The sequence below is a fragment of the Ipomoea nil genome, unplaced genomic scaffold (assembly GCF_001879475.1).
Source record: "Ipomoea nil cultivar Tokyo-kokei standard unplaced genomic scaffold, Asagao_1.1 scaffold1043, whole genome shotgun sequence".
Classification (NCBI taxonomy): Eukaryota; Viridiplantae; Streptophyta; class Magnoliopsida; order Solanales; family Convolvulaceae; genus Ipomoea; species Ipomoea nil.
The window spans coordinates 6,761,069-6,788,541 of record NW_017617471.1 but is presented as its reverse complement, the minus strand read 5'-3'; the positions used below and the strand labels follow the sequence as shown (position 1 = coordinate 6,788,541).

Genomic DNA, 27,473 nt, shown 5'->3' with positions numbered 1-27,473 from the left:
ACCGGAACCGCCTTGTTAAGGGCCGGTTCAGGTCCTTTTAAAACAAATTCGAGGCCCAGCACGGAATCGGCCCATGGCCCAAGCCCGAGCACAACCCAGGCCCCCTAACCGGCCCAGGCACGGGCCTAGGCCCGGGCAAACACAGCCATGGCAGCAAAGCATGCTAGCTTTGCTTCCATGACTAAATGCCTATAATTCTAAAAAATTTAGTAATTTTGATTGTGGCAGTTAGACTTATTACTTACTACTCATTCATGCAATGTGCAACGACCAAATATATTTGGTCGTTGCATGTAGCCTCTGTCGGTGGCTAGACTAGACTTGGCCTCCGGTAGAGGCTACTCCTGTTCTCGCCTCTTGGCTAGTGCAACGGCTAAATTTTTTTTATTTTTCTTCTTTTTATTTACCATTTTACTCTATAATTACTCTTATCCAATTTATTTTTATCACACAAAAATTCTTAATCCGACACTTTCTTACTTCTACTCACAGTAATTCTCCATAAATTAAAAGCACACCCTATTTAAAAGTCTTTTAAAAATTTTTAATTTATCTTCTAACATAATTTAGTGAGTAAATCAAATGAACTTTATAAACTATACCCAGTTTATAATATTTATAAGTTATCAAATAATATTAATTCAATAAGTCTTATATAAAGTTTTAATAGTACAAGACTACAAGTTCAAATGTATTTAACGTCATTTATAAATTTTAATGTAGTAGAAAATCATGTTAATTTTAAATTTTGAGATTAATAACAAAAATATTAATCTTAGAAAAGTGTGTGACTGTGTGTAATGTGTATATATACATTAATTATTATTAATATATCAAGAGGTTATGGTAGCTTAATTGGAAAGAACTTAAATTGGTAACTAGGATTAAAAGGTTAAAGATTCAAATTTTATTTTAAACAAAAATATATCAAATTATATAAAAATTTATATATTTAAAAAAAATAAACAATATAATAAATTATGGGCGTAACCCAGGATCGGCCCACAAAAAGTCCGAGCCCAGGCACAGGACTAGTCCTGGTATTCATGACCAGTCCCGAACTGCGATGGCCGAGGCCCGGGACCGGACCCGGACTTTGGCCAGCTCTATTTAGTCCTAAACTTTCAAATTGACCATACTCCTTCGACTTTCAAACTTAACTATTTGTGGTCCAAGTTAACTACACATAATCCTTCAACTATTAAATTTTAACCAACCATGATCCTTTCATGAAGACCACTACTGGTTAAATTTAAAAACTTAAAGGACCATGGGTGGTTAACTTGTACCACGAATGGTCGGACCACAAATGGTCAATTTGAAAGTTTAGGACTAAACGTGACAAAACCAGTATACTCGAAGGACCTCAGATGATATTAACTCAAATTCATTATTATAATAATAATCTAATAAAATTAAATTTCATGGTGTGATTATTGAATGTGATATATAAAATCAAGTCGGTTACAAGTATAACTTTCATTCATTTGGAATAATATTAGATGAAATTGTAACTAAAAAAAATGATTTATCATTTGAATAGTCATGACATTATATGAAAGTTGGTAATGATGCAAATAATAGTAGCAAATAAATTTCAAACCAATTAAATGATTATGAAAGTTGGTAATGATGCAAATAATAGTAAAAAAAATTATATTAAAACTCGATTCATTCAACCCTTCCAATGGATACGGACATCAACGATGTAAACATTTTAAATTTAATCCAACTATGACATAGTGAGAATATTTTTAAAATCAAATAACTCATCGCCTATGTTGTGTACCTCCAAAGAACCTATTTAAATTTCTTAAAAACCAAAACACACACACACACACACAAAAACAGAGCTAATTCAGCCCTAGGCATTAGAAATTTATGACTTTTATTGATTGGACTGAAATTGTCACTATAAGGAACCAATGCAATATTTTAGAAAGCTAAGAAACGGGTTGAGTAAAGAGTAAAGAGCCCAAGCAAATTAAAGTACATATATATCTCACGTAGAGATGAGAAGGTGAATAGATTACAAATTGACAGACTAATTTTTTTTTTTTTTTCATATGCACAACTATACAGTAGCAGCATGTGCGGCAGTATGTTTGCAGCCTCGCAAACCAGCTGCCACCGTGCCCTGGCAAAAGGAAACCAGACATATCTCCCACGTAGATATCTGCCACACAAAAATGTGTTACTTAAAGAAGAAAGTGATGCACATATATACCTTCAAGTATAAAAATACTTAAACTTCCTCTATGAACAACTCTTTATATGTAGGGCAAATACTTAAACTTCCACTATGAACATCGCTTAATCATAGAGTTCTTTGACTATCTGGTTGTCATATCCTACTTAAAACTAATTGGTGATAAGTAAGTGGACATTAACCATTTAACCACATCTCTCATTGGTAAGTCACAGTGCCACATCTCAAATTGAGTAGAGGGCTGAACTCGGAACGCTCAACACCTTCCCCAATAATTATATGGGGGAGTACCCTCTCCACCCCACCCCACCCTGACACACACACACACAAAGACCATAAAGAAGTCTCCCAAAGTTGCAACATAGATGGCGCCAAAAGAAGAATCAGAAGGGCAACATCAGTACTAACATTTTGCTGGTTAAGGTATTCGGCAATGGTTGCATATCAATGGAAACAAGTGTAAATCTCTCCCCTCTTTTGCCCCTTTAACCTCTAATTTCTGATTTATATATTTGTTAGTGTATTATTAATACTATTGTGTTTCTTGTTTTATCTGTTTCAAAATTTATGTACTTCATTTATGGTGGGGGCCAGTAAGCATAAACTGATAAATCTAGTCAGACCCGTGTTCCCCACCCCTTGAAGGGGGAGGAAGGGGGGCAAAGTTGGGGTCGAGCTTTTGCCATTCCTAATCACATGGTAGTTTGATAAGCCAAATTCAAAGCTTCAAATGTCAGATTTCATTGCTTAGCACTAAAAAGTGTTTACCCTAACCAAAATTACTCAAAGGGAACAGTTCTCTATTAACTAAATTGAAAAATTCCACCAACCTAAATATGCTGTACATGTGACCATAATGGACAACACTCACTTGTGGATCCCTCTTGCATTTGAACCAAAACTTGGAAATATGGACAGCAGCCTCTTAGCATCTGGCACAACTTTTAGAATTCTTTTACCTGCTTGTACCATAAAAATAGAATTAAGATAAATATCAATTGTTAAAGAAAGAAAATAGTGAGATGAATTGACTGCATAATCCAACTTCAGCAACATACCTCTATTAGAACATTGCTATGACAATGATTGAAGCTAAAGCATGAAAAAGGCACCAACAGATGTTTGACGGAGCACCTTGGAACTTCTATCAAGGCCATGAGAAGCCACCTAGAATAACAAAATGATACAATGTTAGCATGCAGCAAGAAGAGAATTACTTTTAAGTAACAGTTACAGCGAAGCTTGTGGATGCATTCTTAAGATTTTGATGGGCATAAAACTCTACAAATACAGAAAAAAAATGTTCTATTCATTGTAATATTTTTAAGCGAACTAGTCAGTCAAACTAATTCAGGGGAAGAAGAAAGATGAAAAAATGAGCTCATCAGTCATCATATGTACTGAGAAACAAAAACCAAATATTTAACATATTCTTGGAAATACTATGTCAAATTTTATATTTTTCTTGAAAAAGATATATCCTTGCAATTCTCAAGATCTTGGGCATTTTCTCTGTTTGTTCAACCTTTTCAGTCTCTATTACAATTTTTTCTTTCAAGTAAAATCCATCTCAATTACAAATAATTATACCACCAAACTGCATGCAAATAAAAACTGTCAAAAGCAGCAAGGGTAATATAGTGCTTCTAAATACCATATGCGTCAGAGCTGCATAGCGTTCCTCATTCAGATACAATGGCTTCCCTCTATGCATCTCAATGTCCTAGAAATTGTTGGAAAAGAAAAAAAAGTGAGATCAGCATTGATTGGGAATGTAACTTCAAGTTAAAACGTAAAATCAAGATGCACTATCAGGGATAGCTATTGATAAAATAACCAGATTACCTCTTCACCAAATGCATCCAAGTAAGGTGAATGCCACAGTGCTTGACGAGCAGACCTTTGAAGCAAGATTGTGGTTTTCTACAATGACAACAAGAAGTGCCCTCGTTGTTCGTTTTTTTTTTTTTTTGGTAATGATAAAGCAAAGATGAAAGTATGCAACAAACAGAGAGCTGTGTGAAAAGAAAAATCCTAAAACTTACTCGAATTAACAAGAACACCCCAGTACCAGCACCACAGGCCAGTGCATGAGCTTGGCAACTGTTTTGCCTTGAGATTAGAACAAACTGCATCAATGATCCTTCAAGAGCATAGAAATTAAAAGTAACATGCAGAAAATGTGTCCAAACCTGCAGCATGTTCTCCAGGATGGCGAGCACAGTTTACCACAGAGCAGGCATAATGCAGGTTCCTCAGGAACACTCCCACAGTCGGTGCATTGTTGCTTAATATACCTTTAAAAAAACCAGCAAAACCAGTTGGATCTTTGAAAGAAAATGGATAAATAATTTATGGAATTTAAAGAAACTAACCTTTGCAACAAATCCTGATAAAGATGAGGCAAAACCATTAATCTGAATGGGACAGCCGGGGTGGAATACAGAACACACTGTTTATTACAATCTTGAAACTCCTTGGAAAGACAACGGAACCATCCTGGAACTACAAACCGTAAAAATTCATCATTAAGAACAATACCAAGTGGGGGAATTTTAAATATCTTCTCCAGTTTTCCTATTTCTAAGAGATCCTCTGCAGAATCCTCAGCACTTTGCATCATCTCATCTGTTGATTTTGATAATCCATCTGACATGCAAGACCCTTCACTAAATGGAACCAAGGTTGAAGAATGAATTAATTTCCACAGTAGTGCACATCGTCGCAAATAAGGAAAGCTCAGGCTACGAATTGCCTCCGTGATATCACAAGATGTTTTGATATGGTTAGAATCAAAATAACCACCGGTAGCTCTTAAGTCTCCCATAACTTTGTAGACATCTATAACCAGACCATCATAATGGTCTAATTCACTCAAACTGAATTGTTGCTTTTTGCAGTATGTTGCTATCCCCTGCAACCAAAAGAAAATATTAACATTGATATAAGGTTCAAATCTAGACTTTATCAAAGTTCAGATAAATGAAAATTTCAAACCTGAATTATGGTTATGGCATAAAAGAGATGAACAAGAGACAAAAAGGTCTCCTCGCATGAAAGAAAAGGACAAGGAAGACAATAAATTATCCACATTAGTGATGAAAAAGCATCATGGGCAAGAATAGGATCAGAAGCCCGGTTCCAAAACTGCACATCAGGGTACTGAACTTCGATATCAGTAAGTTTCAAGATTTCTTGCATATTACCTGTAAAGCATATCGCCAAAACTTATTTTTAGCAAATCGCTCATAAACAACAGGATGAATTTGAAAAACAATTAAGAGTAACCAGCACAGGAGCCATACCACTGCATCTATTGCTTGGGTTTTCACCTATAAAAATGCTTGAGCATATAGACACTGCTAAAAGCTGGATGCCTCTTAATCTTATAAGGACATCAAGTGAGTTCTTTGTTCTTGTCCTATTTACAGTACTAAGCAGCAAAGACAATATAAAACCATTTGAAGACTTGAGTTCTTTATACAGCGAACCAAGGGTGCAGTTTGATGCCAATGAAGTCTTTCTGGATCGAGCAGCAACTTCTGTTGACATGAGGGAGTACTTAAATGTGTCATACAAAATTAATGTAGGGCTTAGCCTATCAGATTTCAAAATCTTATCACCGCCTGGATAGTACATTCCACCAAGTACACTAGAAACAGATTCAAGATTTGATCTTGACCTTCCATATTCTTGCATTGGAAGAGCTCTAAGAATCTCACAACTCTCAGCAATATCAGCCACACTTTGCAGGAGGGACATGGCTTCCTTAACATGCAGTGAAGTTGCTACTCTATTCGACGAGGCTAAACAGCCACTGGAATCTAATATAAAGCGGGATGAATCAACTGGTGGTGCTATTTTTACATCTTTGGGCAGTCTCGTAAGGACTGAATTTGCAAGCCCACGACAAACAGGACAGAGGAACTCTCCCTGATACCACACGGGATGTCAAATCAATTTCACATCATTAAGTTTAAACAAAGTAACAGTATGAAGAGAAGTCTGTACCTGATCCAGATCAACTATATGACCACCTTCAAAAACAATTCTTCTTGTATATCTGTATAGCAGTGAAAAAAATATTTTTAGGAGATGGAGAAAAAATGGTAAACGTAAAGTACCATAGCAATCCAATGCATTCCTTGATGAGGAAATTTACCTTTCTTTAAGTGATTGTAAATAGCGATCTAGACACCCTTGATGCACTGCATGCCCACAGGATGAGAGATAAATCCCATCACAATCTGAGGGGCCAAAGCCATCATATGCAGTAACCTGCTTCCTAGGCTCCGACACCGACTTATATTCATTTCCTGATCCAGAAGGATTATCCGGTGTTTCTCTAGCAAGAGCAGCAATGTATTTTCCAAGCACAAATGATTCAACATTTCCCTTGCAGACCACACTGTCCTGTTCAGATGGAGGTTTTCTCTTGCTCCATATAACTTCTAAACGTGAAACATTGTGGTGCATTCTTTCCTGAATCAATGAGTACATGTACTCATCAAATGACTGGAAGAGAGAAGTTTCCATTTTCTCCACTGCAATGTTTGGTGTGCAAGGAAGTTGAATGTTCTTCACAGAGGGAAAATGGGACTTGATAAATTCCATAAACCTTTCTACTTCTCTAGGTTGCCCTTCTGAAGCAAAATCATTGACTGCATCTTGAATTAATGGAGTTAACTGAAATGATGAGACAACATCTGAACTGCTTGAGATATTGCTCCTGGGAGAAGAAACAACTGTTTTTGCGACAGTGGACATAGGCTCTTTCCCTGAGCGGCGAGTTTGTTCCCATAGAGGAGGCCCTTTGTCCACAAGACTTAGAAGCCTTGATTTCTGGTTTAAAGAATTGAGATAAAAATCAGCATCATGGACAATTCAAATGATCACCCAAATTTAGTTATGAGATAGGGACCAGGAATGTCAAACTGTTATATACCTGAAGAAGAATTAGATATGATAAGGGACTCTTAGAAGTTGAATTATGGCAGAGAGAACAAGTTATTGACATATCTTCTTCAGAAGTATGTCCAACATCAGCATCGCATTCTTCTTTTACAAATTCAGAATCATCAGCTCCGGCATCTTCAGTGGAACCAATGCTTGCCAAAAACTTTGATTGCTCAGCCCTCATTTTCTCCTGTATGCCAAATAGAATAGCAGTTAATGAGTCAGAGTTCTCAACGAGTATTGAACTGCCAAAATGTCAAAATTGGAGCAAAGATACCAAGCTATGGCAATAGTTTCAGACTCACTTTTACCTGTCAAAATTTACAACTATAAGAATCTCACTTTTTAATGGAGAAATTTCTTATATAAAGGTATATCAGGTTCAGGTTCCTACATATTACAATAAATTAAAGCAAGAAGTCTCACTTGCTCAATTAATTTTACTGCCCCTAAGAAGTACATACTAAACTAGCCTTGTTCTGAGACAAGCACCTACGAAAGCCAGAAAGCAGAATATCTGATTTCTGGTAGAGAAACAGACGGAAGGTCACTAGAAGCATAGCACAAACAGCACTGTCCAATTACCAAAAGTCAAGAATGAAAGTATTGCTCCCACAAAGCAAAAAGACATGTTTGCATCTAGCAACATTAGCAAATAAATTCAGTCATTAATTCCATAGCATAACATCTCACCAGTATTGCAGCTTGTCTCTCTCGAGCTTTAGCCTTGCGCTTGTCACTATCTGAAAGTGACCCCGAGCCATTAACATCACCCCCGGGAAGAGACTGTAAGAGTTGATTGGCCATTTCAGGTGCAAGGCTTTGGAGTTTGGTCATGCATCCATGTTCAAGCTCAGCAAACTTCTTCAGCAAACTTTCAACCAAAGATGAAAGGTTAAAATTTCCAATTTCCATGAAATCATTCTCTTTCTGGTATTTCCTCATCAGCAAAACAAGAAGAGACAGCAAACTCTGGTCACCATATTTACTAATTGAAACTTCCTCAATAGCATGTGCCAAAAGAGGAATCACATCGCCTTCATAACAAGAAGGGTCACCAGATCCCTTTTGCACATAACAAATGTCCAATGCTAGTGATAGTAAATGCAGCACAGTTAAAAGAACATCATAAGGGGCACGAGAAGCATTAGCCTTATTTGGAAAAACAGCATAAACTAGACTAGAGCGGATAATTTGGAGAGTTGTCCTACAAGTTGCTACTCGTGCAATCCCACCAAGAGGTGGATAAACTTTCGTCCATTTTGGTAGTTGAGTGGTTAAAGCAGAAACATTACAGAACCGCATATATCTTTCTTCTGCAACTTGCAAATCCCTTGAATTCCAACGAGGATGATACAAATCAAGTTCCTTCCAATACGGCTTCCGCAATTTATACATGCCCTGCAACAGAAAAGGCAACAGAGAAAATAGGTCCAATCCATTCTTTCACCTATGGTATCATTTCACCCAATCAAATGAAACTTCAAACAGCAAACCAAACCTGATTCGTGCCAGAGGGGTTAGAATACACAGCTATGGAGTCCAAAACTTCCTGAAGCTTATCAATCTTCGATAGATCACGAGGAAGAGACTTTACCAATTGACTGCGAGTAGCATCTCCAATGGATAACCGATATAACAATTCTCTTTGCAAACATTCACTGCTAGTTAGCCCACAGAAACGGCGTTCTTTCACTATTTGTATAATAAGAATCAGCATTTCTTGCACCAAAGTTGATTCATACCTGAAAATTATTATCAAAACAATAGGAAATTCATAACATTATCCTACTAATAGTAGTAGTAGTAGCAACAACGACAATAACAATGAATGAAAAGAAGTTAGTAGATGAGAAGTAGAACTGGTTTTCCAATGATGTACCACATCACAGACCAATGGTGCCTGATCAAATGAAATGACTATATCATAGGTTAAGAATAAAAACTTCTAATGCCTTCTAGATTGTCCTAGTTGTGAACGAACAGGCAAAACATGAAACTTGGAATTCAGGCAAAACATGAAATTTGGAATTTGTTGTTGACAGACTAAAATATACAGCATATATAGAACGATTAGAATCAAAGCAGGAGCTAAGACATCCACTATAAGAACAATAATTAACCTAAAGAAATGGTATAATGTGTGTGTGTGTCAACACGAAATCCACATATTGTCCTCCAGGTAGCTCTTTTAGCCCATAACAGGGCGTTTGGTTGGAAGGAATTACAATTCCATTCCTACCTAATTCCCACATAATTCCGAAGGCAAGCAAATTCATTCGTTTGGTTGGAGGGAATTTTAATTCAATAGATTTTAGGAAGAAAAAAATAACTTTGAGACAAAATTACCCCTCTTTTTTTAACCTAAAATTAATGTTTGACATCTCTCATTCGATTATAACGTGCCTTCTACTCGCAACACAAAACGTCAATTAGTACTCCAACCTCAATCAAATATATTTTCTCAAAACTCTCTTATCTATTTTATTGCTTTTGTTATGCAATTCTAGGGTTTATTTATAGTGTGCTACATAAAATTTCAAAAACAGAATTTGAATTTGGTCATTTAGGATTTATAATATTTAGGTTTATATCACTGGAGAAGTTTCAGTGATAGAAAAGTGAACATGACATTTAGACTAGGCTAAGGAAAAACAATTAACAAATGCATAATTAAGAGTAAAAGTCACCATTCACAAACAGAAGAGAAGAAATGTATTACGTACTCACTAGACTGTTCAAAATTTAATAAAAGGTAATTTGATAACTCAAAACGTTCCAAGACTCTCTTGACAAAAAGATCAGCGGGAGCCAGGGCAGCACAGCACTGAAGCATAAAGAGATCAAGCTCTAAACCTTGTTCAGACCTGCAAAACCAGAAGCAAGGAAAGCAATAAGGCTATGTAAGTAATCCTCATATGAACAATCCAAGAGAAAAGAGCACAAGAAATTATATCTAATTCTTCATGCATGCAAACATATTAAATTATTAAGTATCAAATAAAGAACTCACATACCATCGAACTGAACGATACCATTCATAGGACAATATGGCAGCATCACCATTCTTACGCCACATTCCAGCATGTACCTGAGCACAGAACACCCTAATCCGAAGAGGATGCTCCATAACAAAAGCAGAGAATCCATGTGGATGACAGCCTCCCAGAACATAGCCAAAAAAATCATGATGTATGGGCAATGATGAAGCAACACTTTCACCATAACATTTACCTAATGCCCTCTGTAAAATAATTGAAAGTAGCCGATGCAATGGAATGTGAACAGATATATCTTGCACACTAACTGTATATGCAATATCACGCCAATCAGACAAACTAAGCACACGGAGGGCTTCTAATTCAGGAGTATAATCTCCTTCCTGTATACTGTCATTAGAACCACTGGTTCCAGTAATTTCTTGGTCCAAATTTTGAGCAGAATCTAAGTTAACAGTACTACGAGAAGGATGTTTACTTGTAACTTTATTGTTAACAGGTAGAGGTCCACCGTATAACTTAAAAACATGTCTGCCTCTTCTGAACTTAGAAAGTGTTTTCCTCAATGCTAAAAGATTACTGCCAGAGCTAGGGCTAGTATTGCGAGATAGGAGGTAAAGTAGTGGTCCTGATGTATCATCTACTCCCAACCAATTCTCAATAGCCCTCAAACACTCAAAAGCTAACCATAAGACAGATGGTGGAAATAGAGAATTCTCAGTAGCCTTAGACATATGATCAAATGAACCCCTATTTGTCACACTACTAACAGAGCTTTCCTGTGATAACCGTCCAACTTTTGCATGCCTCTGGCTATCTTGCTCTTCAAAATCTGGTATACATGAGTTGACCAAATCATCCTCTTCAGTCTCATCACAAGCAGAGAATGCACCACCCACTAATAGAGAATGAATGTTTGCAATTGAATGACCCAACACAAAGGGTAAATGCATATTTTCATTTTCTACTTCCACATGAATTCCAATTTCTCTCTTCTGGGGGTTCATTCCTTGCACAAAAGACAACAGTTTCATCCATGTTCTTAGTATATCTCGCCTATCACGAGTCACATATCTCGGCACAACAGAATGACTCATAACAAATCGGATATCTTCAACCACACGAAGAGTAGTCTCATACAAACGTTCCCATTTTGCAACCTGCAAATAAAGGATAAGGTCAAACTTTAATCTATAAAAGCACATACAAGCATATGTCTACATACAAGGTGAGTTCAAGATAAATTGATAAGATAAACACAAATTGCATGGACACTGAAGAAACAGTATGAAGATATGAACAGCACCCTCTATTAGTCCTTACAATTTCAACTAGTGATATATGGTACTTGAAACTTTTCCCACCAACCTTCTACCGGCATTAGGGTATGATGTAACAAGGAAAACTCATTCAATATAAATGATAGAAACCAGTTCAGGTGGCTCCAGTGCAATTTAGGAATCATTCAAAAGCCAAGGAGTATAGGACTATTAACGGGACATTCAGAAGAGGCTTGCATGTGATAGAATTATGTGTAGACATACATGAAACAGGAACAGCAATAAAAAAGTTATGTTATTACTTTACTGCACAAATAGATACTATGCAAATGGATCTTGCTCATGGGGATACGTAAAGCTCATTGCAATACCTGTAATCGACCGTCTTCTCCAGAACAAGAAACAAATATCTCTTCTAAACATTCTAACAGCATAGCCAAAAGATCCATTTCTTTAACAAGACGCGGAGTTAGAGTAGGCACTGTAAATATCTGCACAGAGAATGTAGAGAGCAGCGGATATTTTTTATAAACTGTATCAATACACTCTTTTATGGCTTCATTGACTACAGTGGGATAATAGCTCAGAAATTCTTTTGCAAACTTGTACTTAAATTGAGGTTCACCCAACAGTTTCAGAAGTAACTCATGTAGCTTCCTGACAACATCCTCTTCACCCATAAACCTCTCCGCTCTCACTAGAATTTCTAATAAACCAGCTGAAGAGAATACTTTCCCAGAAATAAAACTAAGTAAACTCTCACTTGAGTTACAGAATTCCAAGAGCATCTCCACCACTACAGATGTCAGCTCTTCTGCTGCCTTTTTAAGCTCAACAGTGTGATTATCAGCTCCAGGACTTGACATAGAAATAGTTTCTCCAGACAGCAGCCTTTTTCCCCAGCAAGAAAGTAATGAATCAAGGACAGGTCCCAAAGAGTTTGCATAATCATCTGGAAGTGGTTGTATCTGCTCTGCACCTCTATGCTTGGAACAGAAACCTTCACGCTTCCATGCAGTGACATCCCCACAATCACAGCATCCGCCACCAGTATATATAATAGAATAGTCATGGTCCTTGTGGTTACCATTCTGGAAACACGGCACACATATTGCACATGTAGGATCATGCTCACATGTCCGGCACCTATACGCAATATCATTGTTTCCCCAGACAGCCCCACAAACACCGCGTTGACCAACATTCAAACTAGCTAGGTGCTCCAGTGCTGTGCACGGATCACCTTCAAACATCAACCACTGTAACCAAACCATACTTTCATGGTATAAATCTTCAATACCTGAGCCACCCCTCGCCTTTGGAGATTCTGCTGCATCTTCTTTAACAGCCTTCACTGCCTCATCATCTGTAGGCAAGATAGCTGAGACAATCTCAGCAATTTGAGACTTATTATTCTTTACATAATCAACTAGTCCAGGCTGAAGTTGTTCCAAATTCTCCTTAGGGACTCCAAGTATCTCAAGCCTCTGATAACAATTCAGGAGAATCTGTAAGTCATTGAAACTTCTCCAAACAACTATGCAACTATAATAGTTAAATGAATGAATGCTATGTTCATAAAGCAACTAACAATTGCCTGGAAACCAATTTACTCCTTATAAAACAAAACAGTATGCACCATTAGGAAAAGACGAATACAAATCACATAAACTTTGAATATGTCCAAAAACTAATTTATCTACGAATCTTCCTACAATTGCAAGCACGATGTTCACCAAAACTACAATCGAGAGCGAAATTTGTAGTTATTTCACAGAAAATTAAGTACAAGCAGTACCTCACGGATACACAGTCGACTGAGGATATTGGGTTCTGGGGTCCGCGATGGAGGAGAATCGATATCCATTCGGAAAATCAACCTAATCCAAACGGCGAAATTGCAGCAGAGTTTGATTCCGGAGATTCCACTCCCCAGCTTGAACCACACTGTCACTCTAGGTATAACCACTATGCATTATTGTATCATTCTATCAATCATATGTGTGATGATGATATACACGTAGCATACGCATACGACTCCGAAATGAAAAAGCACGGAATCAGAAACCCTAGCTGTTGCGGGTGATTCTAGAGCATCCGATCCATAGAATTCGAGAAAATGATTATTCTTCTTCTTCTCCCTGGATACGTATTATAAGACGGTTTAAGCAATTTATCTGGAACGATCTGAATTTGGTGAGCGTATCAGCGTAATGGATAAAGGTTAATTGCGTACTTGCCAACTTTTTCTCTTCTTCTTCGTTTTGACTAATATCCTTCTGTCTAAATTTATTGTAAATTCAATATTTCGAGATGGACCATATTGGCCTTGGGTAACCGGAGTTTGGAGACCTACTGACCATTTTGTCCCCATTGCTCACGCTCACACGAGGCGGCTATCCTTTTCCCTCGTTTAGCACTAAATCTGTGGTAATAAGTGGGTAAAATTTTTTGCCCACTATATTTTGCCCTTTATTTATTTTATTTTATTTTTTTCATTTGATGCATATTATAGCTTGTAAAGTTGGAAAATCGGACTAATTTGAGGTGTTTTTATTCATAGTTACATCACCTACATAATGATGGGAAAAGAAGCAATTTTGACAAATTAAGGAGCTAAGCAGCGAATATAAAAGAGTAAAATGTCACATTGTAGCAGGAGAAATTGTGAAAAATTTGGTTAACCATGGTATGACATCTTTCCAACACGGTCGTGGGCATCATCATGCCCGTTGCGAGGTCATCATTGATTACGAGCGTCGACACACATGTAACGATGCTGTGTCCGCAAACAAGCCATGGCACCCCTATGTTATTACCCCTACACTGCTCAGTTGCGCGTTTTAATCTGTATTTTTTGTCTTTTGGACGGTGATTCGAACCTTATACTAGAGAGACATTTTTCCTTTATTCAAGAAAGTAAATATTCTTCTGATTTTCAAATTTGATCTTGTAATACCTTACTTATAAAAAATGTCGGACACTACTCTTGCTTCTTAGACAACTTACTAATAACCAATTGTGCATCACAACCATCAATATATACATGGAGATCGCGCTTAAAATTCTAGAAGTCAGCATTAGTAACATAGGCAAATTCATAACCACATAATAAATATATACAAATATATATTATGTTAATTGTATAAAATATAATATATGTTAATTATAACGAAGCACATAATTTATTAATTAAAAATACATAACATGTTAACCACATCATATAATTTGAATATCATTTTAAACAAAACTCTTATTATATAAAAGTTGGAGGTAGTATCCATGATAATTGGGTCATTCGGGTGTCGCCGGTCTCACAGTAGTCAACGAGTCAAAGAAAGCGTACCAAGTCAACCTTCCAAGCTCCTGTAAATGGACTCAAGCAATGGCTTCTCTCCAAGACAAGCTGAATTCTTGAATCCCATAAACGGCAAATAAAGTTCCTTTTATCCATTATTGCTTTCTCTCAAATTGCACTCATCTTGCCATAAAGTTCGCATCTTTATCATTTATGGTAATATATGTATATACGGTAGATACACAATATACGGAGTATTATATTTACAGGGAGAGGGAGGGATAGAGAGGGTGTCTTTGGCAGAAAGAGGAAAATCTATTGGATTGACAGTGGATAGAGAGGGTTTCTCATTTTTGAAGTTATGGGGATATGCATGAGCAACCAAATCAAGGCTGCAGCAGCCACTCTTTTTGTTGGTTCGGGTGTTTTTTCTTCACCACTTAAACCTTAATTTTGTTTTAATTATTTGTATGTTATTGGATCATCTAGTAGTTGATTGCTGTTTTTGGATCATTTGAGGTTGGTGTTCTGTTTTTTCCTTGCTAATTCTGTGAATCTCTGTCAACATTATTGAATGCCTCTTTGTCTTTTGTATTTATTTTGCTTTATGCAATATTTCCCAGGTGCTTAATATGAAGAAAACAAATAGATGTTAATTATTTTTTTGCAGTTCGGTTTGCTTATCAATCTCAGACTGTTGATTTATCTTTGAACATGTGTGGATTAAGGGGTCAATATTTTGTGCTTTGGTTTCAATACCCAAATTGCAGACTGTTGTGGATGTGATTATGTGAAGACAGCTTATCTTGGCTGTTTTGTGTAGGGGTGAATTCTAGAAGTGTTAGTGGAACTGGGACCGAGTCTAGTACTTCTAATAGGAGACTCTCATCGGCTTCTGCTCCACCTTCAAACAGGAGTGTGGGCGAAATCTTGCAATCCCCGAACCTGAAGAATTTCTCGCTCAGTGAACTGAAATCGGCCACCAGAAACTTTCGCCCCGATAGTGTAGTAGGGGAAGGAGGCTTTGGTTTGGTTTTCAAAGGATGGGTTGATGAGCACACACTCGCGGCTGCAAAGCCTGGGTCTGGGATTGTGATTGCCGTTAAAAAGTTAAACCAAGAAGGCTGGCAGGGGCACAAGGAATGGTTGGTGAGTATATGTCACCTTATTGAACTTGAAAATAGTTTTTGCGAGCTGGTTACTGGACCATAGTCGAACCCATGACCTTTGGCATAGGGCTGGCTCTGATACCAAATTGAAGCATGTGCTCCATCTAAACTAAAAGTCTAAGCTGATAGTTGGACTGCACATTTATGTTTATATGTTATATGCTCAACAGTTTCCGGAGACACTTTCCAATATGATACAATGACATTTTCCAAAGCGTGGGAAGTGATCTTTTTGAGCCTTTTGAACTTGCAGACGGAGATAAACTATCTAGGGCTGCTACAACATCCCAATCTAGTGAAATTGATTGGTTTTTGCTTAGAGGATGAACACAGGCTTTTGGTTTATGAGTTCATGTCTAAGGGTAGCACGGAGAACCATCTATTTAGAAGTGAGTTCTGCATAATCCACTTAAATATGCAGTTATTTCAATCATGGAATACGTTCTCGCTCTACTTTGGACACATCTAAGATGGATTCTTAAGATACCTCGTATACCTTTTTTTTTTTTTTTTGTTTTATCAGGAGGTTCCTTCTATCAACCTCTTTCTTGGGGCCTTCGAATGAAGGTTGCTTTGGGGGCTGCAAGGGGGCTTGCCTTTCTTCACAATGCGGAACCTCAAGTCATATATCGGGACTTCAAGACTTCTAATATCCTGCTTGACTCGGTACGTGACTTTTCTAGGTCTTGGTATCTTGTTTTCTATCATTATTTGAGCAGGTTATAATCGTTAGAACTTTTAGATACGTTCCTAACGAAGCTTTTCCTCTGATATCTATGCCTCACAATCACAGACCTATACCGCAAAACTTTCTGATTTTGGATTTGCCCGAGAGGGGCCAACCGATGACAAGAGCCATGTCTCTACTAGGGTTATGGGAACCTATGGATATGCTGCTCCCGAGTATTTATCTACAGGTTTATCTTTGTGCAATAGGGTCTCTTAATTTGATATATAAACTGACCGTATTCTTATATGATTATTTCTCGCTTTATTTTGTACTGTGATTATCGAAGCAAATGAAGTTCATAACCATATCCTATTCCCTTTTCCGTGATTAACTAGGTCATCTCACAGCCAAGAGCGATGTATACAGCTTCGGGGTTGTGCTTTTAGAGATTTTATCTGGTAAAAAAGCCATTGACAAGAATCGGCCAACTGGGGAGCACAGTCTTGTGGAATGGGCGAGACCCTATCTGAGCAGCAAACGCAGAATCTTCCGTATTCTAGACGCCCGGATTGAAGGCCAGTATTCACTCAGTAAAGCTATGAAGGCGGCTAACCTGGCTCTTCAGTGCTTATCGGGGGAACCCAAGTTGAGGCCGGACATGGACGAGGTGGTTAAAGCTTTAGAGCAACTCCAGGACGCCAAGGACCCGACCATAGCCGAAGAAAACAAGGGGCAGTTAACTCAGCACGGCCATCTAAAAGGCCAATCGAAGTCCTGCCGGGCTGCGCCTGCTCCCATAACGGAGTATCCCAGACCTTCATCTTCTCCGCTTTATGCATAATCAAAAGGCACAGCTTTTCTTTGCTTGGAAGTGATTCACTTCCTGATTTTACCAGAGATTACAGAAAGTATAGATATTTTTTCTTTTGACATAGATGTATAGTTCTGACTTCATTTTATCTTCTTTTTGTGTCAAATGTTACCACTTAACCTCAACTTTAGTAGCATGGTTAGCAAATGCTTTCAAGTCTTTTTGGTGCATTTAATTGGTGATTGGTCAAAATGAGATTCAACTTATGTTTGAGAAGAAGCATAGTTTATCACCAAATTGGAATCCCATATATTATCACATCAAATAAACAAATGCTGCTTGAATATAATTTTGATTTTTCACTTTCGGTTTGCATTTTTTCTAAAAGAGTGGAAAGTTTTTCTATGAGCTTTCTTCTTTTGAATAATAATAAATACTCTCAATGAGTAAAACTCTTACCATATGTTTTGATTTAAAAAATAAAAATAAAATCTGTTGTCCATTTTTTAAAATCTAAATGACTAAATAAATGAATTACGTAAACAAAAAGTTGGAAGGAAAGTATACACAGTATTACATTATATATATAAAATAAAAAGTTCCTCTGCTTAATCTATTGGTCCCTATTGGCTATATTGGTGTAGAGCAAATGGAGGTGGTGGATTATGAAGCCATCCAAAATCCCATCATGCTATCAATTGTATTTTCTTTGATTGTCACCACTCAACCTTCTTTGAGATTATATAGTATGTACAGAGCTAGAATCAAACCCAGTTGAAATAGAAAATTTCTGCGCGAAAACGGGCTGAAAACATCGCCTGGGCTGCATCTCGCTCGACGCGTCGAGCCCATGGTCCTCAATTTCTCGGACGAGCACTGCCCGACTTCGACGCGTCGAGTCGGGGCGTCGTTTTCTTGCATCTCGGCTAGTGCTCGCTCGACGCGTCAAGACCTGCTGGTCTCGGCCAAATTGCTTACTGGAAAATTTGCACGCTGGCTCGACGCGTCGAACTTGCTGGAAGACAACTTTTTATAACAGATATGGCCAATTGCATTTCAGACATTTTTGTGTAGAAGATCCATTGATATGATATACATAGCCTGAGATTTAGTAAAAAAATGCCCCCCTCCCCCTTTCTCAACTTGCATATTGGAACAAAAATTTTCACTTAATACAGTAAAGAAGTTGGATTTACATTATACAAAATGGACAGAATTTCCTTGAATTTTGGCAACCACCAATATGCGCCAAGGCCATAGCTAGCTAGCTTATGAACTCCAATACCATGGGAGGACTGATTACAGTGCATATAACCTTCGGGGATGGAGCATTAATGATCAGTCAAAAATGATGGGTGGAGAACCGCCACCACATTGGTTGCATCTGCATTGCCTCATTGCAAGAGCTTTGATAGTTGTTTGAGGTCAATGATCTCAGCAAAATGATGCCAGCGATTTAAGGCTATGTATTACCAACTCTTGCGGCCATCTGGGCTTGGGTTGGGTTGATAAATCTTTTGCACATTGTATCTCTACCATAATCAATATTGGGAAGAACACTGTTATGCACGTGGAACCTCTTTAAGAGAGAGAATGTCGTCACGTGGATGAGCTTCTTCAACTCGAACATCCACTTCGTCCCCAATTTGTACTCCGGTAGACACCCAAACAGAAGCTTGTGTTCCAATCTGCAAACAGCATACGATCATTAGTTTGCATGTTTATCAGGATAACCATAAGCAAGCACTTTATACATTTGTTCCTAAGGTGGAATATCGCTTCCTAATTAGAAGATAAACATTTGATGACAAATTGACAATTGAGGTGAAGTTACAAGATCTATGAAGAAACTTCATTACTTTCACCACGTTTCAAATATTACCTATTAACCTAAAATGTCAGATACTCTAGATATCTATATGTAATTCGAAACGACAAAACCTGACAGCTCATTTACTTTCAACTGACAAAAGAAGTCTCCCAAATCTCTCTTCTCCAAACATGTTTAAGAACATAACGCAAGGAAGATTCTCGATAATCCATTTCATCACTCTTAATGTGTACTGTACATATTTCATATGATAAAAGAAAATTTCTGGGGGATAGGAAATTCAGTGCTGTCTAAGATGCTATCATGCTGGGACCAAGTGCACAATTTGCCAGAAGCCAAATTTCTGACATTTTTGCCACTAAAGATGGGGCATTAGTACTAGCAATAAATAGTTTATTATTTTGAACAACTGGAATGTATTACCTCCAACAAGAGTATTAATGCATTCCTGTCTTTGATGAATTTGAGGACTACAGCACGGAATTTTGTATTTTTTGATTGCCTTCTCAGGTACTCCAATACCCAATAACGAAGACTGCTGTTGCAGAGCCTCCTTACCACTCTGGTGTACATGTTAATCATAGATGCCATCCCTTCTAGTTCACCAGCTGAGAAGGGAGGAGAATCACCCCTAATAAATGCTTTCACCTATAAATTGAAGAAAACAACCCAAAAAACTACACATGTTACAACAGTATTTAACCTGTAGATTAACTATTTAAGTCTAAGAAACAAAAGCATCACACGTTTGTTACTGAAAACAGACTACTTTCAACATGAAAGATATCACAAGAAAATCCAAGTATAGTGTCTCCAAGATATATCAACCACAAAATGCGCACAATTTGAGTTGTATTACTCACTTCAAAAATAAAATTTATTTTTAAAAAGTCAAAAGTAATAGCAAGTAATAATTAAATCTGTGACAAAAATGCAGTAAGATTCATTGTCATAATGCAGCATAAAATCACCTGATAATGAGCCAGGAGGTCCATATATCTACGAATAGGAGATGTAAATTGAACATATCCAGGAATTCCCAATATCCCATGACGTACTGGCTTCCTGAAATCCAATTCAGCTGCATGCATGATTCGAACAATAGCTGAATTTCTAACAGGCCCTTCCGGAAGATGTGCAAATGCAGAGGTATCAATATTTGATTGAGGCTGTCCTCTATAGGGCAAAGGTATCTTATTGTAAGAACCATATGTGGCTATAACTTCTCCACAAAGTATCATCATCTCAGAAACAAGTCGCATAGCAGGATCAGACTGATTTTCTACATAAAGCTTGATTGATGGCTCCGGATCATTGGGATTGGTCACCTTAATTCGTGTTTCTAAGTTACTTGCATCTATTGCACCCTGCAAAAGGAAATAAAATAGGATGCTAATGAAATAAACTAATACTCCATAATATAATGCAAGTATATAATTTAAGTGCATTTAACAAGGATGTTTTCTACAATAATCTAGAAGACAGTGGCTCAGCAAGATATCTCTTCATGTGAAGTTAGGTAATTAATCACTAATCAAATTGAATTTCTCCTCTCTATGGTTCAAGAAGCAAATTTTACATAGAAACATTAACCTTTAAAAAACATCAGTCCCAACCTGCTGTTGACGCCACCGAAACCGAAGTGTAGCAGCCTCAGAGAGAATCTTTAGCTCAATCTCCTCATCCAGGTTCAAATGAAGAAGTTCAGATGCACTCTCATATGTCAGCATATATGTTGGTTTAATGATTGAGTTTTCCACAGAGTATTCTTCAATGCTAGTAAATCCACAAGGAAACAATAAGATTATGTGCAAAAAGCTTTTATCCCAACCCTACAACATTTGACTTATTGGTCATTTAAGAGAACCATTTTCAGTGCTCAAGACTGAAGCACACAAATTCTACTAATAAATTATGGAACCTCAAAATGCAGCTGCAATGAATTTTTTTTAGGAATAGTTTATCCACAATAGACTGATAGCATTCAAAATTCTGAACATATATAAACGTGCCAAATTTTCCTAGGGAACCCCATTACCCACAATGGTAGGTTCTAAAACATAGTTCTGCTATCTCTCAAAATTTTGATCATCTAAGTGTGCCAAATTTCCTAGGAAACCTAGTTACCCACATTTCTAGGTGAAGCATGTGCTCCATCTCAACTAAAAGCCTAAGCTGATAGTTGGATTGCACATTAATGATTATATGCTCAACACGCCCCCTCACGTGTGCGGTGAGTTCCAAGCAACACGTGGACCGTAGTCGCTTATCGAGTGACGTGGAGATTCGAACTCATGACCTTCAGTCTGGCTCTGATACCAAATTGAAGCATGTGCTCCATCTCAGCTTAGGCTTTTAGTTGAGATGGAGCACATGCTTTAATTCAAACAATAGGCCTAAACACTTTTTTTTTTTTTTTTTTTTTTAAAAGGGTCTCGAACAGCTCACCTTCCATCAGAACGCAGAATAACAGATACAGTAACAGCGTTGCATTGTTGGCCTTGCTTAAGACTCATGCCTTGCATGGCCAACCTTTCAGGAAACATTGGATAAGTAGCAGTGGGCAAGAATACAGAAGTTCCTCTTCTCCTTGCTTCTCTAAACAGTAAAATAACTATGAATAGTATCTCAAAAACAACTACACTGTAACTGAATTAGCATGCAGTTCTGATATACTTGTCTATTATGCTCCCTGGCTGAACTAAGCTAGCTGGATCTGCAACATGTATCCAGATTCTTATCCGGCCATCCTCCAGCTTTGTTGCACTCAATGCATCATCAAGCTGCATGTGCTTTTGGAATGATTGCTTATAATTGGTAAAGAAATAGTACATCAGAAGAACAGAACAACATACCTCATCGGCTTCATCAACATCAATTGCATAAACCTTCAGGTGAGTCAGATCTACTCTATCAACCTAAAAATAAATGATTTTGTAAGCAAATAACATAATGATTCTATGCCTTTTCAAAGAGCAACCAAAACATTCACAAGATCACATCAAGATTCTTTTCAAGTTAGTTTCAGTTCATGAGGATAGTAAATGTTATCCATCTACAAAAGGGGATTCATGATTCATCTATAGTGGATATTTCAAAGCAGATGGTATATCCTCAATTCATATATGGAGAGAGACTCATAAATGGTCCAAGCTGAACACATAACTTTTGAAACTTGATCAAACTTAAGGATATAAAGCATAAGATACCTCATCCAGGTCAGTTGACTCTAACAAAAGACTTTCCGCAGCCAATACAATCTCATCCGGATGATCAGTACGAATGCTTAGCTTTAGTAAATCAAGATTGACATGTACAGGGAAATATCCAATATCTATAAGAAGGGTAACTGCGGCTGATGCTGTTTTTGCCATGCCCATGGCCTTCAGGATCTGACAATGGGGTGAAGACAAAAAAAAAAAAAAAAACAAAAAAAAAAAAAAAAAAAAAAAACCAAGTATGAGCTTGTGAAATGCATGTGGAGAAGTAAATAGAAAAATGGACTCGAAAAAAGCAAGATAAAATTGGCGTCCAAAAATATTTCAACTTGTCTTCCACAAAATGCCTTGTAAACAAATATAGTTATTGAAAAAATAAACAGATCAGGAGATAAAACATCTCACCATCCCTGTCATTCTCTTTTGATCATCATTTTTGCAAGCATCAATAGCAAAAGCTTCAAGAGACTTGATTTTCTGCCAGTTTTTCTCTTCAGTCTTCCACATAGAGTTTGGAGGTTTAGCATGCAGAGGCATTTCTTTAATAGATTTTAGCAACTGAACAAACTCCTCAATTTCCTTCTCCTCAGCCTCTTTAGCCAGTTTCTTTTGTAAAAGTTGATCTACCTTTTTTAAATATACATTTTAAAATTGAGTAACTTTAAGCATGTAATTGAAACCAAGCAAAATGAGAAATTATGAATTACAAAGCCGGGTACTAATCACGCTTAAGCCAATAGCCAACTAGAAGAGCAGAAAGTATAAAAATTAAATTCGACATCCCAGCTTCATGATTCATGAATCATAGTAATTGCCCGTGAGAAATGAAAAAGTGAAACATAGAAGTAAAATGTTATGCATTAAAAAAAAAACCATAGAAATGAATACAGCATATTCCAAAAAGTAAACACCCATTTGCATCTAAGTAATTCATATAGAAAGGGAGTAAATTTGAGTCAACATACTAATTCAAAATTGTGAGAAAATAAGAAAAGGACAGATATTATCAGAAGTCGCAACAAAGAAAAATACAGAGTACCTGTCTAACTGGTCGAGGTCCATAAATAGACTGTGGACCTTTAGACCCCAAAACTGTGAAGTATATGTCATCTCTAGATAATAATAGATGGGCACAATAACTCTCAAGAGGCTCCGCACTACCAAAAATCATCTGTCAAGAAAGGATACAGTCATTAATCAAACAAAAGGATTCAATAATAAACACTTCAAATGCATACCTCAGCCAGTTCTTCCACTGTAACAGATTTGTTATTTTCAAGAAGCTCATTCCAAGCGAATTCAAGAAGTGCTGGATCCTTTTATTTATATTAAAAAAAAAAAAAAAAAGTTAAGCTTTGTAATAAAATAGAAGGGGCGAGAAAGTGCAATTTAAACTTTCCAGACTGCATAAGGAACAAACCAAGTTATTATGAGCTTTCTGGACAAAGTTTGATATCTCGATGGGGTCAAAGTTCTCAATTCCAGGAACAATAAAAGTAACTTGCTGTGGTTTTATTGAGGTTGTTACACCATTCTGCACCATTAAGAGCCAAAGAATAATCAGACCAAATACTTTAGTGAGACTACTAGCAACCTCTTATAATTGTTGTAAACCTGATCTGAGACGGTCCAATTCTTTTTCCCATCAGGTCTAAGAGCAACTGCTAGCAATAGCCTTTCAGAGTCCTTCTTGAACTCTAGCAGCAACCCCTTTCGCATTGCTTGTTTTCCTACTTTATCCTCAAGAAGCTCACTAGTGCTGGTTAATCCCAATCTGCAGTAGGCTAGTAATCAATTTTGACCACAAAGAATGTAAATCTAAGTTGACTGTGTATGTAATATTTATTTAATCCTGTCATGAGGAACATAACATCAGCCAAAATAACTAAAGAATGTATGAATGATGAACCTGGATCACCTGATTAGTTTCACATTTTCATAACTTATAACTGTGACTGCCGTATCAGTTTGCTTAATTAAATTCAATGCAATGCAATAAACTTCAACTCTACAACTCGTGTGATGTTAGGTTTTCAAATTCGCAAAATTGAAAGAATTAGCTGAGAATGAACTAATAAAGATAAGAAAACAGCGAAATGACTGAGAGGTACTCGGTAGAAGCACGAATTCTCCCTCGTTTGCGCAAGGAATAGAGCTCTTCTATGACGGTCTCAACCAGGCTTTGCACAGAGTAGCTCCGAGCACCGTCATGGCTGAGAGGATAAGGCGTGCAACGGGGAAGCGAGAACCGAGAATGCAATCTTAAGTATCTGTGAAACCGCCGCGTTCTGAGTTGGCGCTGGGGACAACAGCTCCAGAACGTCGGCGCCAGCGGCGGAGGCGACGCTGCGGAGCGGATAAATATGCAGCTATTCATGGCGCGGGCTGCCATGTTCGGCGGTTACAACCTATAACTACCTGGTTCAAGAAATTGTTTGGGGTTTGGATTGAGAGAGCCAGTCAGCCAGATGATTGCAGCTTGCCCGATTAAGCGAGTTTTTTTTTTTTTTTTTTTTCAAAACAGGGTTACTTTGAAATTTTTATTATTACAAGGGGTTGTTTTCAAATATGATATTGACCGTACTTGGAAGGGCTGAGTCTAAATACGAATTAATAGAAGTTAAAGGGTTCAAGCCCCAAATAAATCCAGGATTAATTCAATCTTATGTCCATTCTGGTTCCCATAAGATATTTGACTATCTAGTTGCAAAGGTATATAAAGTTCGTTATTTCTGTACAATTACTTTTATTGATGCAATTGTAGGGAATTACCCAAACTTCTGTTGGCGCAGTATTATGGTAGCACATGGCTTTGTTTGTAATGGGGTTCGCAGGAGAATTAGAAATGGCAAAGCGACTCTGATTTGGGGACACCCCTGGTTATCTGATAATTCTAGTCCTACGGTACAAACGTTAATGCCGGATGAGTTGAGAGAGGCTTTGGTTGCAGGTTTGATTGATCAGCATAGTGGCTCATTGGATACTCATATTTTATCTAATCTTTTTATTCCAGAAGATGTGGCTAATATTTCCAGAATCCTTATTAGCTCAGACTATGAGGACTCGGGCTCGGACTCGTGGTATTGGCTCAAGGATCCAAAAGGAATTTATACAGTAAAGAACGCCTAAAGACAGACGATGGGAGAATATGATCACAACCCGAGTAGCTTTGATAAATGGGTTACATTATGGAAACTCAAAATCCCCCTAAATGGAAAACTTTCTTATGGAGAGCTCTATGTGACATTCTCCCTGCCACAAATAATTTGCTTTTAAAGAGAGTAGAGGTGAATCCTAAATGCCCGATCTGTGGGTTGGCTCATGGGGATGTTATGCATGCATTAATTTATTGTGATTATTCTAGACTTGTATGGAATATTTCTCAGTTGCCCGTCATAAATATTATGACCGACTCTTTCCCGACTTGGCTTATGAGTGTGTTGGCTAACTTGACAGAGGAGCAATGCGGATTGGCGGCAGCCGTCCTCTACTCTTTGTAGACTGACCGCAAATTCAGGGTCGTTCCAATAAAAATAGGGGTCCTGTGCAATATCTTAATTTGGACCCTTTTCTCAAGTAATTTATATATATAAATAATAGTTGTATCAAAATATAAATACTTTATAAAAAATACATCTAAAATTTCATTTAAAAAGTGACATACGCTGTGCACATTTAGACGCAAAATCATCCACCAAACTTTTGATATCAACTTCTTTCAAAAGCTCATTTTCAATGGAGATTAAACCTATTCCATTGAGTCTCTCTTGCAACATATTTGATTGTAAGTAAGATTTCAACAATTTCAACTTTGAAAAACTCCTTTCTCCAGAGGCAACAGTAATTGGGATAGTAAATAATATTCGATATGAAATAGTAGCATCGGTAAAACAACCAATCTGTTTTAATGAATTCAATATACTCACTACCCCTATCTTTTCTTTCGATAAAATCTCTCTAAGCAATTTAGCTCAATATACAATTCATTTTCATCAATATCACCATACTGTCCATTGAGATTTGGGAATTTAATTAAAAAATAAAAAAATAAAAAAAATAATGGTAATTGCTAATTAGCAGAAGATCCGAAGATGCTAATTGTTATTTGAGATTTTGAATTGGAAATTGTCAATCTTAATTAACAATGGTACTTGTCAATTGAGATTTAGGAATTGGGAATTGCTAAAACTAGGGAAGGGAATAAGGGGTTAGAAAATACACACACATACACACACTTTTTTTTTTTTTTTAGATTTTTAAAATAATTGCCAATTTGACTCAATTTCACCTTATCACAAATTGGCCCAATCTCTCAGGACTTAGCTTGAAATCTTGTTTACTATATATACATATAATTTTTATTTTTTTTTTAAATATGGGGCCCCCAAAAATTGGGGGCCCTGTACGGTCGCACATGTTAGACATGCTTAGAATCGGCCCTGCCCGCAATTCGATCGTGTGGGATGGAGCAATGCAGCGACCCAGCCGGGTTTGGAGACGGGCGACGGTGGCTATGGAATTTATAGCGTCGGCGCTGGACAAACCCTATTATTTTCTCTTAATATGATTTTTATTTTGTTTAGATATTGAAGTTCTTTTTTTGGGATGACTATTTTGTCCCTAAAATATAAAATGCGATAATATTCACTGTCAATTCGGCAGGAATGATCAAAACTGATAAGAATAACAAAGTTATGCCGAAATTGAAAAAATTTAAACTTATGCACCAAAAGTGATAAGACCTCAAAAGTCATGAGATCAAAAATGAAATTAATTAAGTAATTAATAATAATAATAATAATAATATTATTATTATTATTATTATTATTATTATTTTGATAATTTATTTTTATTATTATTATTATTATTATTATTATTATTATTATTATTATTATTATTATTATTATTATTATTATTATTATTATTATTATTATTATTATTATTGTAGTTGGTGGTATTGTTATTCTCTCTCTTTCTCTCTCACACACACACACACATATATATATATATAACATTATTGTGAAGGATATTT

General features: G+C 37.0%; 3 protein-coding genes across 6 annotated transcripts; 1 reads left to right on the top strand and 2 right to left on the bottom strand.

The window, feature by feature from the left end:
* Nucleotides 1-1,867: 1,867 nt before the first annotated feature.
* Nucleotides 1,868-13,706, bottom strand: LOC109181509 (E3 ubiquitin-protein ligase PRT6). 3 transcript variants are annotated; one of them, XR_002054210.1, is made up of 19 exons: nucleotides 13,243-13,706; nucleotides 11,816-12,931; nucleotides 10,183-11,324; nucleotides 9,892-10,032; nucleotides 8,667-8,910; nucleotides 7,859-8,566; nucleotides 7,155-7,355; nucleotides 6,372-7,051; nucleotides 6,221-6,272; nucleotides 5,515-6,142; nucleotides 5,207-5,415; nucleotides 4,585-5,123; nucleotides 4,402-4,506; nucleotides 4,255-4,321; nucleotides 4,055-4,132; nucleotides 3,864-3,932; nucleotides 3,268-3,376; nucleotides 3,040-3,168; nucleotides 1,868-2,176 (listed from the first exon to the last, which is right to left on the bottom strand). XR_002054210.1 is itself a non-coding variant. In XM_019331313.1 (18 exons), exons 1-17 carry the CDS (start codon nucleotides 13,309-13,311, stop codon nucleotides 3,302-3,304), a joined length of 6,123 nt encoding a protein of 2,040 aa, XP_019186858.1. In that variant the 5' UTR covers nucleotides 13,312-13,706; the 3' UTR covers nucleotides 2,836-3,168; nucleotides 3,268-3,301. The 3 variants fall into 3 exon arrangements, 1 of the variants encoding a protein (XP_019186858.1); XR_002054211.1 differs by having other exon boundaries at nucleotides 3,081-3,168; XM_019331313.1 differs by lacking the exon at nucleotides 1,868-2,176 and having other exon boundaries at nucleotides 2,836-3,168.
* A 1,072-nt stretch (nucleotides 13,707-14,778) lies between these two features.
* LOC109181833 (probable serine/threonine-protein kinase NAK) lies at nucleotides 14,779-17,611 on the top strand. Of its 2 annotated transcripts, none has more exons than XM_019331762.1 (6): nucleotides 14,779-15,158; nucleotides 15,566-15,891; nucleotides 16,165-16,300; nucleotides 16,435-16,577; nucleotides 16,705-16,828; nucleotides 16,977-17,611. In XM_019331762.1, exons 1-6 carry the CDS (start codon nucleotides 15,104-15,106, stop codon nucleotides 17,420-17,422), a joined length of 1,230 nt encoding a protein of 409 aa, XP_019187307.1. In that variant the 5' UTR covers nucleotides 14,779-15,103; the 3' UTR covers nucleotides 17,423-17,611. The 2 variants fall into 2 exon arrangements, with proteins under 2 accessions (XP_019187307.1, XP_019187306.1); XM_019331761.1 differs by having other exon boundaries at nucleotides 14,779-15,164.
* A 919-nt stretch (nucleotides 17,612-18,530) lies between these two features.
* Nucleotides 18,531-24,915, bottom strand: LOC109181832 (ribonuclease II, chloroplastic/mitochondrial). The gene is made up of 14 exons (XM_019331760.1): nucleotides 24,553-24,915; nucleotides 24,056-24,215; nucleotides 23,862-23,975; nucleotides 23,680-23,757; nucleotides 23,481-23,612; nucleotides 22,847-23,068; nucleotides 22,433-22,615; nucleotides 22,079-22,141; nucleotides 21,900-22,006; nucleotides 21,672-21,821; nucleotides 20,840-20,999; nucleotides 20,195-20,590; nucleotides 19,647-19,871; nucleotides 18,531-19,080 (listed from the first exon to the last, which is right to left on the bottom strand). Exons 1-14 carry the CDS (start codon nucleotides 24,831-24,833, stop codon nucleotides 18,955-18,957), a joined length of 2,397 nt encoding a protein of 798 aa, XP_019187305.1. The 5' UTR covers nucleotides 24,834-24,915; the 3' UTR covers nucleotides 18,531-18,954.
* Between the last annotated feature and the right edge of the window lie 2,558 nt (nucleotides 24,916-27,473).

What these genes read in the sequence shown, in the direction of transcription:
- LOC109181833 (XM_019331761.1), top strand. Translation starts at nt 15,104, where the DNA reads ATGGGGATATGCATGAGCAACCAAATCAAGGCTGCAGCAGCCACTCTT. An exon ending in AGGGGCACAAGGAATGGTTG is followed by an intron (nt 15,892 to 16,164) that starts GTGAGTATATGT and finishes TTGAACTTGCAG; the next exon opens with ACGGAGATAAACTATCTAGG. An exon ending in TCCCGAGTATTTATCTACAG is followed by an intron (nt 16,829 to 16,976) that starts GTTTATCTTTGT and finishes GTGATTAACTAG; the next exon opens with GTCATCTCACAGCCAAGAGC.
- LOC109181509 (XM_019331313.1), bottom strand. Translation starts at nt 13,311, where the DNA reads ATGGATATCGATTCTCCTCCATCGCGGACCCCAGAACCCAATATCCTC. An exon ending in GTCGACTGTGTATCCGTGAG is followed by an intron (nt 12,932 to 13,242) that starts GTACTGCTTGTA and finishes AATTGTTATCAG; the next exon opens with AGGCTTGAGATACTTGGAGT. An exon ending in TTACAATCACTTAAAGAAAG is followed by an intron (nt 6,273 to 6,371) that starts GTAAATTTCCTC and finishes ACTGCTATACAG; the next exon opens with ATATACAAGAAGAATTGTTT.
- LOC109181832 (XM_019331760.1), bottom strand. Translation starts at nt 24,833, where the DNA reads ATGGCAGCCCGCGCCATGAATAGCTGCATATTTATCCGCTCCGCAGCG. An exon ending in AGAAAGCTCATAATAACTTG is followed by an intron (nt 23,758 to 23,861) that starts GTTTGTTCCTTA and finishes TATAAATAAAAG; the next exon opens with GATCCAGCACTTCTTGAATT. An exon ending in ACCTCCTGGCTCATTATCAG is followed by an intron (nt 19,872 to 20,194) that starts GTGATTTTATGC and finishes TTCAATTTATAG; the next exon opens with GTGAAAGCATTTATTAGGGG.